The sequence below is a fragment of the Molothrus ater genome, chromosome 2, assembly GCF_012460135.2.
Source record: "Molothrus ater isolate BHLD 08-10-18 breed brown headed cowbird chromosome 2, BPBGC_Mater_1.1, whole genome shotgun sequence".
In the NCBI taxonomy this organism is placed as follows: Eukaryota; Metazoa; Chordata; class Aves; order Passeriformes; family Icteridae; genus Molothrus; species Molothrus ater.
Window position 1 is genome coordinate 75,820,163 of NC_050479.2, and position 13,908 is coordinate 75,834,070.

At 34.9% G+C, this 13,908-nt stretch overlaps 1 protein-coding gene across 1 annotated transcript in view; it reads right to left on the reverse strand.

The window, feature by feature from the left end:
* DYNC2H1 (dynein cytoplasmic 2 heavy chain 1) overlaps window positions 1–13,908 on the reverse strand; it is a 143,509-nt gene that overhangs the window by 59,391 nt on the left and 70,210 nt on the right. Inside the window, 7 exon segments of the mRNA XM_036382349.2 lie at window positions 1,967–2,092; window positions 3,972–4,132; window positions 6,749–6,821; window positions 8,179–8,310; window positions 9,462–9,539; window positions 10,979–11,029; window positions 13,082–13,147. Of these exon segments, the coding sequence (XP_036238242.1) occupies window positions 1,967–2,092; window positions 3,972–4,132; window positions 6,749–6,821; window positions 8,179–8,310; window positions 9,462–9,539; window positions 10,979–11,029; window positions 13,082–13,147 (687 nt within the window).

A 13,908-nucleotide genomic window follows, 5' to 3' on the forward strand; every position in this document is an offset into this window, starting at 1 on the left:
TTATCATATATTTAAATAGTATTTCCTGTATTTTAGTTTATGCCCATGGCCTCTTGTCTTGTTATGGGATACCACTGAAAAGTGTCTGACTCAGTCTCCTTTATTCTTTCCCATCAGCCAATACACAAAATTCTGATTCCCTTGGAGGCTTCTCTTTCCCAGGCTGAACAGACCCAGTTCTCTCAGTTTCTCTTTGTATGATACATGCTCCTGTTCCTTCATCACCTTTGCAGCCTTTTACTGAACTGGTTCCAGTATGTCCATGTCTGTCTGCACTGGCTAGCCCAGTAGTGGACACAGAACTCCAGGTGTGTTTCACCAGTGCTGAGGGGAAGGACGACCTCCCTCCACCTGCAGACAACATTATCTAAAACAGCCCAGGATGCCAGTGATCTTTGCTGCAAAGTCATTTTGCTGGCTCATGGTCCCCTTCTTACCCACCAGGACTCCCAGACCTTTTCTACCAAGCTTTTTTTCAGCCAGTTTGTCCTCACACACTGTTTGGGTGGCTGGAGTTACTTTTTCTCATGGGAAGCACTTGCCATTTCCCTTTGCTGACCTTCACAATGTTCCTGTCAGCCTACTTCTCCAGTCTATCAAGGTCCTTTTGAATGAAAGTACACTCATCTGTTACATCAATCATTTCCCTCAGGTTTTTTATCATCTCTGCTAGCTGAGGATGCACTTTGTTCCATTATTCACCTCATTAATTAGGATGTTAAACAATGTTGGTCACAGTATCAATGCCTAGAGCACAATGCTGATGACTGGCTTCAACTGCATTTTTAAATGCTGAAAGTAACACTTTGAGTAACATAATTAGGCCAGTTTTCAATCTACCTCACTGTGGTACACTTGGGTCCACATTCAAAGACTGTGAGAACTGAATTTCTGTACCTGGATGGAACTGACTTATGAATATGCAGCAGTCTCTTGAGAGGATGTTCAAATGTAAGAATTACATAGCCTCACACTTGCAAATGGTATGCAAAACAGGCAAGGGGATGTGCAGAGTCAAACATCAGCAGATCTTAGTATATATTAAGCTCAGCAAGAAATTTAACACATTCAGTATTACGTTCATGTGGAAAGAGTAAGACCCTCCTGACATGTATATCCATATTTTAATACTTACAAGAACTGAAATTCTGTATTCAGCAAGGAGCTTACAAACATTTCATTATCGTTGACTGTCTTGTTCAGACTACATGACAAACACATCAGTGCTATCTTGCTTTGCCTTTCCATTTTTTCAGAATGGATTATAGGAATGCTGAAGGTACATGCCACATGTTTACTGTGAGACAAATGACAGACTCCAAGCTCATGCCCATGGACAATGCTTTACAAAAATCATTGAAAACTGGAAAATTAAGACTGTAGTAACTGTTGAAGGAATTCCATTATTTTCTTCTGAATTTGTTTTGAGGATTTCATGGTGATGTTCATGAAAAGTATATCGTGTAAAATCAATTTTAATTAGCAAGTTAGTGATTTTATATGCCAAAAGTGCATGTTTCTATAAAAAATGAGACATTTTAATTTCAAATTAGCAAAAACCTCCTAGTGACTCAGCCTGAGACTGCACTTCATAAAAAAAAAAAAAACTACTTAAAAGAAAGTCCTAGAACGAAGGGGGGGAAAATTAAATTCAAGCATACATAGATTCATAGTTCATGAAAAAACATGGATAGTACCCCATAAAATACCAGAAGTCCTAACTGGAGCATTTGGTCACTCACTGTGGTAGAAATACTGTACATTGTACAAAAATTAAAGCACTCACACAAAAAAGGGAGCTGCTTAGATCTGAAGCAGTTCACCTTATTCACAACTGAGAAAACCACAAAAGTACATTTTTAAACTGCAATTTTAAACATCACCATAGAAATGCCTGAAATGCTTCTAAAAGGTTGCATACTAATTTTGTCTGGTTTCCCGTATCATCTTCTCTATTCACCCTCACCTTCTCCAATACAGGAAGCCAAGATGTAACGAGATGCAGGTTCTTCAAACACAGCCATTCTCCATTCTGAGCACATTCTCTTAAAGTTTGAATAGCCAGGTCAGCTTGGCCCTGGCCCATGGCAATCTGAAATGACAGACACAGTTGTATCAAGAATCGCTCATACCTCATTCAACAGTTAAATACAAAATCGTGTTTTCAAGTTAGGAATACATACGTTAAAAAAGAGAGTACTAAAGACAACCAGAATTTTCTCTAATGTGATAGGTTACTAAAGTAGGGAAAAGATTAAGGAAAACAAGTATTTCTTTGCACCTTATCTAACCAATTTCTGTACAAACAACATTACCTAGTCTTTTAATGGAAAAAACCATACATCACTTGGTGACAGTGATTATATTCTCTGGGAAGTCAAAAAGTAATTTAAATAAAAATGACTAAGGTGCATTACTGCAGAACTGCAAATATAAGAGAGAAATGAGAACTAAGTTTCTTTTAACTAGAAGTTAGGAGTATTTCCTATGAAGAGAAATACTCAGTTTTGCTGAGATGTATGAATAGTTTAACATATACTCCATTCTTCACTTTTTATAGTACCATATTAGTTTTACCTTACAATCTATTTGGGAGATAAAGATAACAAAAAACCCTGAACCAAACAAGTTGAAAATAAAGAGGTTTCAGCCAATGTGAAAGGTCTTGTCTTGGTATTATGATTCTCTGACTAAGTAGAACTGTCCATAATATCTTAAAATAATTGAAAATAGCCAAAAGAAGACAGCTGAAAGTCACTAACAATATAGTAGCAGACGGTACAAATTTAGCACTCTTTTCCTTATCCCATGTGAGAAATTTATCAGCAGAGAAGAAAATTCTATCTTTTATGTTCTATTCAAATTACATGAGAAAGTGTAGGAAAAAAACCAAAAAATATTCTCATTAGTGTTACAACTTTCAAGTGATTTAACTTTGAGTCCTGATCCTTAACTGAATACCATGCTACGCTGCATTTTGAAAGTCCAACATATAAAGGATATTTAGAGATAAACAGGAAAATCCATGTGGCAGAGTAAGAAATATGCATTCTGCGATGTTCACAGCTAGATAAGATAGCAGCAGGATCTAAATATTTACAGTTTGATGGGAAAAATATATTATACCCGTTTATGTTCCAGGAAAGGAACAATTTCAAGGACTATTTAAAAGCAACATTAAACTCGACATTTTCCATTTCTATGCCAACCAGTTATCAGCTAGATAAAACTTCCCTCCCCTTAATATGTCAAATGACAGAAGGAAATAATATTTTTGAGAAAGTTAAAAAGCATATAGGTACTGTGTATTGGGAATATTAGGAAACCACTTGATTCATATAATAATTTTAATTGGAATGGATCCTGGAAGGTATCTAGTCCAATCTCCTGCTCAAAGTAGGGCCAGGTATGAAAGATTAAATCAGGAGCTAAGGGCTTTGTCCAGTGGATTCCTGCAAACCTTCAACGATGTAAAATATCTCAAAATATTTTACAGAATTTCATGAAATACCTAAGTATTCACAAACACTGAAGACCCAATTTGTGTTTTGTATCGAAGGAAGAAATGTGCAAATCCTATAAGCAGAGGAGATTATGAAGTCTAGTTTTTAGTGGGTTTTGTTTTTTTCAGTTACTCCACACCAAAAAAGATAATGCTGCAGCACGTATAACAATTCTCAGCCTCTTTTGTTCTTTTCCATCCATCTTCTCATTTTTCCCTTCTCCACACTGGAGCAATGTCTCTTATTTGGATTCTGCTTTTGAGAGCATGACTAATGTGTGTCTCTTCTCCAGCCCATTTTGCCAGTGGAATGAGAAGTTAGTGTCAAGACAGGTGGGAACAACAAAACACCACAGACACCAAACTATGATTTTACTTACTAACTTTCTTGGAAAACAAAGTAAAACAGATATTACTACAAAGTTTTACACATTGTGGGCTTTAATCACCACACTTATCTAAGACTGACCTGATGGTAGCACTCAGTATTTCTTTCAACACTGGCAAGTTCCTGTAATTCTTGAGAAGGATCAGCACCAGGAGAAATTATTATCAGGATGGGTTCAATTTCCAGTGTCTCTTTATACAGACGTTTCATATTCAGAGGTGATGGAGATAATTCTTTTATTCCTATAATTAGAATTAGAATTATTATGGAAATAAAGTGACTATACATGATGGAGTGCTTCATTATCCACTCAAGAGTTCATCTGGCTGTCAAGAGTTCTGTTCAAGAGGCACCATAAAACCAGTTTTAAAATGAAGAAAATATCCTTACAACATGCAGGTAGGTATAAGGCACCCCATATTGAGAAGAAAAATATTTCTGGATTTCCAGCTTGACAAATTGCAGTATTCATTTAGAGTGTAGTCTTGAGGAAAACATACAAAGAGAGAGAAGTGGAGTGAGAAGCTATGCTATTTGCTAGAAGTCACTGCAGTGTATATGTCCACATGCAGAACTTCTCTCTTTACTGCTTTGAGAGCCTTAACTATTCGGCTTACAAGGTTCTTGGTACTATGATTACTTACAGTATTATTTGTTTTAATATACAACTTAAATGTCTAGAATGCTGACCTAGTAAAGGCAAGGTATTTATACATGAGGCCAAAGATATATGTATAACTGTATCATAAATTAAATAGTGTTAACCATATATTTTCATGCATCTTTAGACCAGCATTTAACCAATGTAGCATTGGGTGCAACAGGAAATCAGAACATACAGTAAACCAGAAGAGTCCAAATCAGTGACATCTATGCCACAACTGCTAAAAGATGCAATACACACTTCCTTGAGGATGCAGTCTGTTTTCAGACTTGAGCTATTGTATGTTGCACACAGAATAATGCCATATAATTTGTACCATAGAATCATGGAACAATCTGTATTGGGACCTCAAAGATCATTTGGTTCCAATCCCCCACCATGGACAGGGGCACTTTCCACTAGACTGAGATGCTCCCAGCCCTGTCTAGCCTGGCCTTGAATGCTTACAGGGATGGGGTATCCACAACTTCTCTGGGAAATCTGTTCCAGTGCCTCCCTAGAAAGAATTTCATTCTAATATCTAATCTAAATCTACTCTCTTTCAGTTTGAAGTTGTTCCCTCTTGTTCTGTTACTACATACTTTCTTTTGAGCCCCTTTAAGTACTGGAAGGCTGTTACCATGGTGCATTTCTGTATAGCATGTAAAATAAAGAAATAAGCATGCGTCAGGTGTTACAAAATACATTCGTAGAAAATTCTTGTGAACATTATCTTTAAAAGAAATTATTTGACTCTCTCTTCATGCATAAATTTCAAAATATAGGTAAAAGGTGAAAAAAGAAATAAAAGGTCTGGATAAAACAGAATTGAAAGGCTTTCTTTTAGGATATACAGCTCCTTTGGAATTCATTTTGTCTCACAGGAAAGCTGCCAAATGAGATTGGAAATTTAATGGCTTCCTTTAGAACTATGTGAAACAGTTTGTTTAAGTTGTTTCAGGGCAAGGACACTCAAAAAGACATGGCAGAAAAAAACTATGAAAAAATATTCATACAAGCATGACATTTTTTATTGGTTAGAAAGTGCTAGTCAGGATTTTGCCAATCTTACTGATACGCATGAAAAATCTGTGGCTGATTTGTGGATAATTTACTGGTTTTGAAAACCCAGATGGAGTCAATGGTATTTTGCCTTCCTTGGTGAGGCTGTAGCTTCACTCATCAAAAACATTCCCTTGTGTGGCATTCCTCCAAGGAACTGGCCCCAACACAAGTAATTTATGTAATACATTAAGATTTGGAAGACAGTTGGCAAGCAAATAAATTTACTCTGCATTCAGTTCTCTGCAGGTTTTTGAGCCACACACACTGTAGATCACTCTTGTCATTTGAGTCCAGCAGGCAGGGACATTGTCAGCATGGGCCATGCCACCATGACCCACTATCTCTATCTACTAATAATGTTTGACAGATAAGCTATGCCTTAACGCTGAAAATCCCAGTTTGGCTGACAGATATGGAGTCAATTTTGAGCAACAAATGATGTTCACAGACAGCATAAGGGAGTAAGATAAAGTGACTTTTAAAACTTACAGTGCTTACCCTGATGAGACACTCAAAACTGCTAAAAACTGAAGGAAGTTTTTTGTGTGCTGTACTGCAATATTAAGATTATTTGGCATACAGGTTTCAAACATTGGATATAACAGATATGAGAGAGGAAATTGACTGACTAGAATAAATAGACAACAGTAGCATTGAACCACTCTAAATCATGTGTATTTTTAAACAGACAGTAAAGTATTACAGACCAAGAGCTCTACAAATATAACTGATATTAATGAAATAATATTTTAAGACTCAATTTATAAAATCACAAACCTAATGGTCTTTAAATGGTAAATTACATAAAATAACATTTATGGAAAATCTAAGTCTTAAGGAGAGTGCTGCAGTGTTAAAACTTAGAGAAAACCAGTTATGTTCCTTTCTTGATTACTCCAGTGTTCAAGAATTAAAAGAATTTGGCAGATCTTTTTATTGTATTTTCAATCACTGTGCAGAATAAACCAAACCATGTTAAAAGCACTTATAAGAATATTTTACAAGAACAAAATCAGCAAACCATTTACAGTATATTTTCATACACTAAAACTTAGGGATTCCATAAGAACTATAATATAAGAGAGGAACATAGGACAAAAAAACCTATTTAATTGTTGTGCAGAAATACCCTGGTAAAAATTTAACTTACCTAGGGCTTTACATGCAAAAAGAGCCATGGCACTCTGTAGTCTGTCTGGTCTGACAGCCTGGACCACAAGTACCTTAAAATAAAATATATTCAGAGGAGATGAGTTATATATAGTGATAATTTAAAATGCAGCACTCTTATAAGAAGGATGAATTCTTTGAATTTATCTTCAGAACAAAGTTATTTTCTCTGAATATCTAGAGCTATCTGATCATTCCTTTCCAAGATAATCGACTGTAATTGTCCTTTTCTAAGTAGTTTGTTCTATCAATAGAATCAGAAGATAGATCTATACCCAATATCCACTTGTAAGCTACAAACTTTTCTACAATATTTTAGAAGAAAAGTAGCTATGTGGGTAGCTAGAATGACAGAAAGCACAGTTAGCTTTATACTAGCATCTAAATTCTGTGCACATATATAGGCAGCAATGTCCTACTTGGAATAGAAATATTTCTAGTTTCAGTTCAAACTAATTTATGAGTGGCATATCAATCTAACAATGTAGTTTCAATATATTTCATAAACAGAAAATTCTTAATACTTTCTGTACAAGAAACAAGATGCACTGATCATTCCAGATTTACTTTCCTATAAATGCAGACATTTTCTGACAACACACTGCACACATAAGAAGTGGTCTTCAGCATTTCATTGAATGAAATATGACTCAGAAAAATTCCTTTCCAAAAGGGTTTGTTCCTAAATTGCATCCATGCTATTTCAGAAATTTCCCTCCTCCACAAAAAACTCCAAATAGACAGTAGCTAAGAGCCAATCAACATGAAACTATATTGTCGAATACCCCATCATTCTCTGGATGTTTTCATATAAAGTAACTTCAAAAGAAAATCACAGCATAATTTGAAAGTAAGTAACAACATCTTTTTTCCACAAACACAAGTGTTTATATTTTTCTCTTTCAGTGGAAAACAACCTTCAGGTTGAGGAAGGAACTTGCCTTTCTCATATTCTTGGTGTGTTCTTTAGCACCAGCTTTTCAGAAGTCATTTTTCATTTCTTCTATTCTATAGAAGCAGAGGCTGCTACTGCATTTTGTGTCAGATGTGTGAGCTTGCACATTCAGTGAAGTAAGATGCTCAACAAGCTGACACATACAGTAGTAACAAAGCAACCATGAAAGAATTTTAATACCTATTCATAAAATTAATTCTGTGAATATTTCTAAATAACTTGTTACCTTAGAGGGTGTACTCAGTTGTAGCTAATATATCAACACTAAAAAGACTCAGATAACAGAGAAATAATATGCACTATAGTAAAAAAATATAGAATTCTTAGATTAAAAAAACCAAGTTAAACTGCTGGACAATGTAGATATTGTCACTGCTTATAATTCGATCAGGCCTGGATGTAAAATATACTTTCACTGGTGAAGTCATAATTAATATTATGAATGGAAAGATTACCTGCTGAAACAAGGAAATTCTTTGTACAACAGGAGACGGAAAGTCTTGCTCACATACAGAGCTCTGAGAAAAAGTGCGCCACAGACTTTCATCTTCAAAGCGAAGTGTCTGATAGAGACCTGGGAGAGAAAGCTATAAAACAAATATTGTAGATTTAACTGTAAAGAAGAATAGCCACTTGGGCATTGTATATTTTAATTTATTTCCAAATATCACTATGACCACTACTGTATGAATCACAAAATTCAATTTTATCCTTGGAGTTAGGGAAGAGTACATTTTAAAATTAACCACTTGTTTACCTATTCCCTGGAAAGACTAAATCTATATTTGCACTCTAACTTTAGTTTTAAACCTTAAGGTTCTTTAATTTTAAACTCTGGGCTTTACCTTTCCTCTAATGATATCAGCTATCTGGTATCAGTAATGGCTTGCTATCAGTGCATGCTACTGATTCACCCAGTTACTCAATTTCTGTTTGTTTGTTTAAACCTCTAACTATTATGCTTGCCACACCATTATTGTGATTATTCCTGATTTCTGATTAAAGAGAAATTAAATAGTGAACTCTGCTTTTAGCAAAAAGCGTCCTTGCCAAAGAGCAGTCAAGGGGTTTTTCCTTGCTGCTGAGCTACATGCAGGAGGAGAAGAGGCTAAGACAGAATTTCAGGACTAATATTTTCCTTTAGTACTCTTCAGGAGCACAGGACTTCAACATTGACCAATGCAAGAAAGAGTTTTTGTTTTAGTTCAGTCTGAGCAGTCACAAACTCTGTAACACCTATAAAGATGTACAGAGAAATCTGATGAGGAGTATATTAATTTTTGAAGCAACAGTTTATGGCTTTTAATACAATGTGAAGTGATTTGTGAAAGTCATTACACTACTGAAATCTACAACTAAATATTGTTTGCAATTTTCTTCTATCATCCTTCTATCATCCTATCTATAAAAATTGTAGAACTTGGATAGATTTGCAGTACTTTCTAATCTCAGTAAGATGACAAGTTCACTCACATGCATTGAAATTCATTACAGACAGGGTAGAAATGTTCATGAAAAAGGCTCAGAAAAATGAGATTAAAATAAAAACAAAAAAACTCTTTGGTCTTTTTTAGGCAACTATATATTAAGCCATGGTTTCTGGAAGATAGAATAAACAGCTTAAAACAACGAAATATTTTGTTCTGACAAATAGATATCTGAGTATTCAAGCCCAAATTGCTATCTGCCAAAACCAAAGTTCTTTAAATTGAAATTCAAGAGACCACATGATGTGTACCTTCAAAGATGCTACTGCCCAGACTCGGTCCTGTTCTATCCAAGAGGGAACCTGGTCACGAGCGCTTCTTTGTGAATCCTTATGGAAGCAAGTTATATCACACATGTAAGCTACACAATCTTTTATCAAACACTATATTCAGTAATAATATTGTGAAACCCATGTTTTTTATTAAAAACATTCACAACAGCAATCTTTCTGCCAACTTTTGCTAAGTTCATAAATGGCATAACAAAATATTTACTACCAAAATATTTAAATACGAGACATAATGTTCAGCTACTTGAGCTTGAAAATACTTTACCCATTTAGAGTATCCTTATAATATTCTCAATGCTAAGTAATTTTTTACTAATAACAAGTGACACAAATGACTGGCTATCTGCATAGGCACTCTGAGAAACTGGCTTCAAAAAACAACTCCATTGCACATATTCGCAATCATGAAGATGGCTCTTCACACAAAGAGCCAAACACCACTTCTGAACATCTCTGCACTGGTAATTTGGCAACAGCTTTATTTTTCTGCTCTTTAGATGTTTGGCTTGGAGGAAGTTCTAAGGATGAACAACACTGCTTAAGCTCCAGTGGAATTTCTGTATTCCCTATATTATTGTTATCAAAAGATCTTACAGTACACATTAACCAGTCTGAGGAGTCTCTGCATGGAAATGCATTTGGATCTCTCAAGGAGTGAGCAACTTCAAGAGTAATCCTAAATGCTCAGCAGAGAAAAACAGAAGCTTTCTTGTGAAAGGGTATCTCAGCCATGAGTTACAAAGTCTGAGAAACAAAACTAGGAAATTTGGAAGCAATTGTAGGAATAAATTTGACATGGGTCTGCAGTATACATTCCATTTGGGCTGAAGAGCACACAAGCGCAATCTTTCCAAAACCTATGGATTGTGCCTTAGATAGGGTAGAGGTAAGACTGGTATTAAATTCCATAATACAATCAGATCTCACATTCCTTGAAAATGGCCTACAGCAAGAAATACTTGACAATCACTCAGTTCACAGACATTTAATTGAATTACAGTGACTCCAGACAGATGAAGGGGGACTTCTGCAGTAACACTGAAATGCAAAGCCTGTAGTTGAGCCATCTAATGGCTAGAGAAACTGGATTTCAAGGATCATTTTAGCAACCAGCTGCCTGAGAAAATGTACTTAAAAGTACAACTCTGACTCTGGGAGAAGGAGGGATTCAGAAATACTGATTTTAGTTACAAAAGAGGGCTGAAATCCTCCTCAAACATGCAATTTCAAATTGCCATCCTGGTCACAGAAAAAATAAAAGAAAATACACAACAAAGGCAAAAAGATATTCAAATTAAAAAAACTACTCGCCATGTTCAAAAATTCTTTAATAAATTTATATTACTATGTGAACAGTTACGTTTTTCTTTAATGTATGAATACAATTAATTAAACAACATAGTAAGAATAAAACTTTAACTTTTCAGGATTAAAGTAAGTGTTCCTTATTTCAAAATATGAAAATAAATATAGCTTACTGATTTTCTGATGGTGTCTCCAATGATCACACCTGTAAAAGTCTCCCATTCCTGGGTGGAATAAATGAACAACTCAGATAAGTCACAAGACACCTTTAGGAACTAAGATTAATATGTAGTAGCATGTAGACAGAGTAGGAAGATAAACAAATTAAATGCTAGATTCTGAAAGAGTTCCAAGACATTTTTTTAATGTCTTGCTAGGAGATGCTACCAGAATGTAATTCCTCTTGCAGAATTCAAGTTAAGTGGCTGCAGTGCTTTATAAGAAAAAAAAAAACAAAGGGGAAATTCTACACTTTCTCAGCACCCACAGTTCCTACCCAGACTGCCCAACTACAGACTATCAGGAAGCAGCAAATGTGGCTGGCAAGGACACACATCCTGCCTGGTGGGGCATCAGCAGCCCACACAGAACAGGTAACTATAGAAACCATGACTGAATTTATGTATCATTAAAACTTTTAGACTTTGTATATGTATCCAGGCAGAGAATTTAAAATCATTTAGCCAAGTATTTAAAAGCACTAGAAATTACATAATCCTGTATTTGGAGGTGGCAAGAAACAGACTAAAAATTCTTCATAAGTACTGAAATTTTGCATAAATAATATCTATATTCTATGATGAAGATTTTTTCATTAAAGAGAATAGTAACAACAGAAATATAAAAGTACATTGACTAAGAGTAATACTGCTGATACATATCCCAGCGTAATATTTTGCCTCCATCAGTCTCACTGAGTCTTGAAACAGCTCCCTCTTTCAGTTACAAACTGATGCTCATCTCCCAGTTACAAAGAAAATGCTTGTGCACACAAAAATGCACAGAGCATTTTTTGGTTTGTGCAATACTGTTATGAAGAAAAGAAGTAGTACAATATACAGGGAATATAAAACTACCTCAGAAAAATCTATACATATTGATTCAGAAAGAGAATGCCCCTACTGAGAACCAAGGCATTCTACAGTATATTGTTGAAGTTGTACTATAAATTCCATATTACTATGCAAAAAAATATTTAAGTGCAGAAGGTTGAATTCTTTTGAGACAGGGAGTTAGAATACTAAATTCTCTAGCAGCGTATTAAACAATTCCTAGCCTCATCACATTAAAAGCTTTAGAAGAAATAATTTTAAAATAATAACCACTTCAGCTTCATTTTCTTCACTAAATATTTTGTACAAGCACACTTCTCTTAACAACTTAATGAAAATAACTTTTACCTTTCAGAGAAATAAAAAAATTATTGGTATTATTTGCCTGTTTTCTCTCTTGAGTATTCAGCTACTATAGAAATATGCATTATATGTAACCTAGATTAAGCTGTCTAAGAGCTGTAATAGCTGATGGAACTGCATGCTAAACAATAGAAACCAACACTGTACTTTACAAACACGTAAGAAGCCAGGATTTAATTTAGTCAGAAAACTATTTGCAGGTTGCTGCCTTCATGACTTTAGAAACTCAAGAAAGATAAAGCAACGTATTTTCAGAAGCTCAAATAAAATAATAAATATCAAATAATGAAGATATTGGATAATGAAGAGCAGCCAGGATATACTTCTGCTAACAAGATGAGTTATCTTTATGAGGCCACATCATTGCTTTGTCAATCCATATGTCTACAATGAAACTATTTCTTCATTGGAGGGTTCCAAACAACTTGATTTGAACCTTGTACCTTAAGCTCACATATTCATATAATCAAGTTCCATTACTTCCTTCAAATGTATTATCTGATTTTTACCTTTACCTCTATAATGGACTCTATTGAACTGACATCTACTATCATTTGATGTCTCTTCTGGTCTCCAGCTTCTAGTACAAAAAGCCATAGTTTTGTCTCTCCATTCCATGGAGGCACTTTAGATAATTAAATGTGTCTTGACTCAGGATAATCAGCTGTGTTTAAGCAATTGTATTAAGTCAATTATGCATACTGTTTCACTGTAGGCAGACTTTATAGGATTAATCTGACTACACTACAGACAACTACAACTAAGTCCTACACTTACTGACAAAAAACTTTTTATCTACTTATTTACTCTTCATATTAAGTTTGAGTAAAATACTTGGGGATTTTCTTCTTTAACACTTACATTCTCTTGAAAAAGCTCAGGGTGCATTCCTCGTACAAAATGTAGAGCAAACATTAGCTGATCAGCCTGAAATAAAAGCAGCAAAATGTATTTATATGCTCAGGAAAAGTCCTATTTCTGGTTCTTTTTCATAAGTAACATTTCTTTTAAAAAACACCTCCAATTCCATAGTAATGACTTAGTGACATATATCCTAATACAAAATTTCTACATCCCTTTGCAAATTAGAGACAAAAACTAACTCAAAGTGGGCTGTGGACTGGAGGGTAAAGAGGTCCCAACTAGGAATTAGAATCAAGTTTTGCAAGGCACTGAAGTTCTCATTTTATTGATAAATATGAACATCATACAACACTGAGAACAAACCACACCATTTAACTTTTTCATCTTCTCAGACAAGGTCTGCAAGCAAATCCATATCATAACTGCCTATAAGAATGCTCCCTGGATGATCTAGTATCCAAAAATTTGAACAAGAATTGTTTAGAAGAACACTAAGCAGCCTAGACCAAACCAGCTTTGAAACAAATTTAAGCAAATTAAACAAATTTGAACATTTGATCATTTAAACAAATTAAAGAGGAAAGATGGGCCAGTTCAAGTGCTCAGGTAAATTTCTTGGCACCACTTCATTCAGCAGCATTCATGAAGCCTATGTACACATAAATAATAACCACAGACAGACAAAATCCTTCTTTTTGATTCCAACATGCTTCAAAGGGTATCAACTCATATCAACTATACTCTTTATGAAGACATTAGTAAAGCCTCAAGGTCACAGCAGTCTTTTAAAATTTTCATGGACAAAATGAAGAATTAGCAGTGAA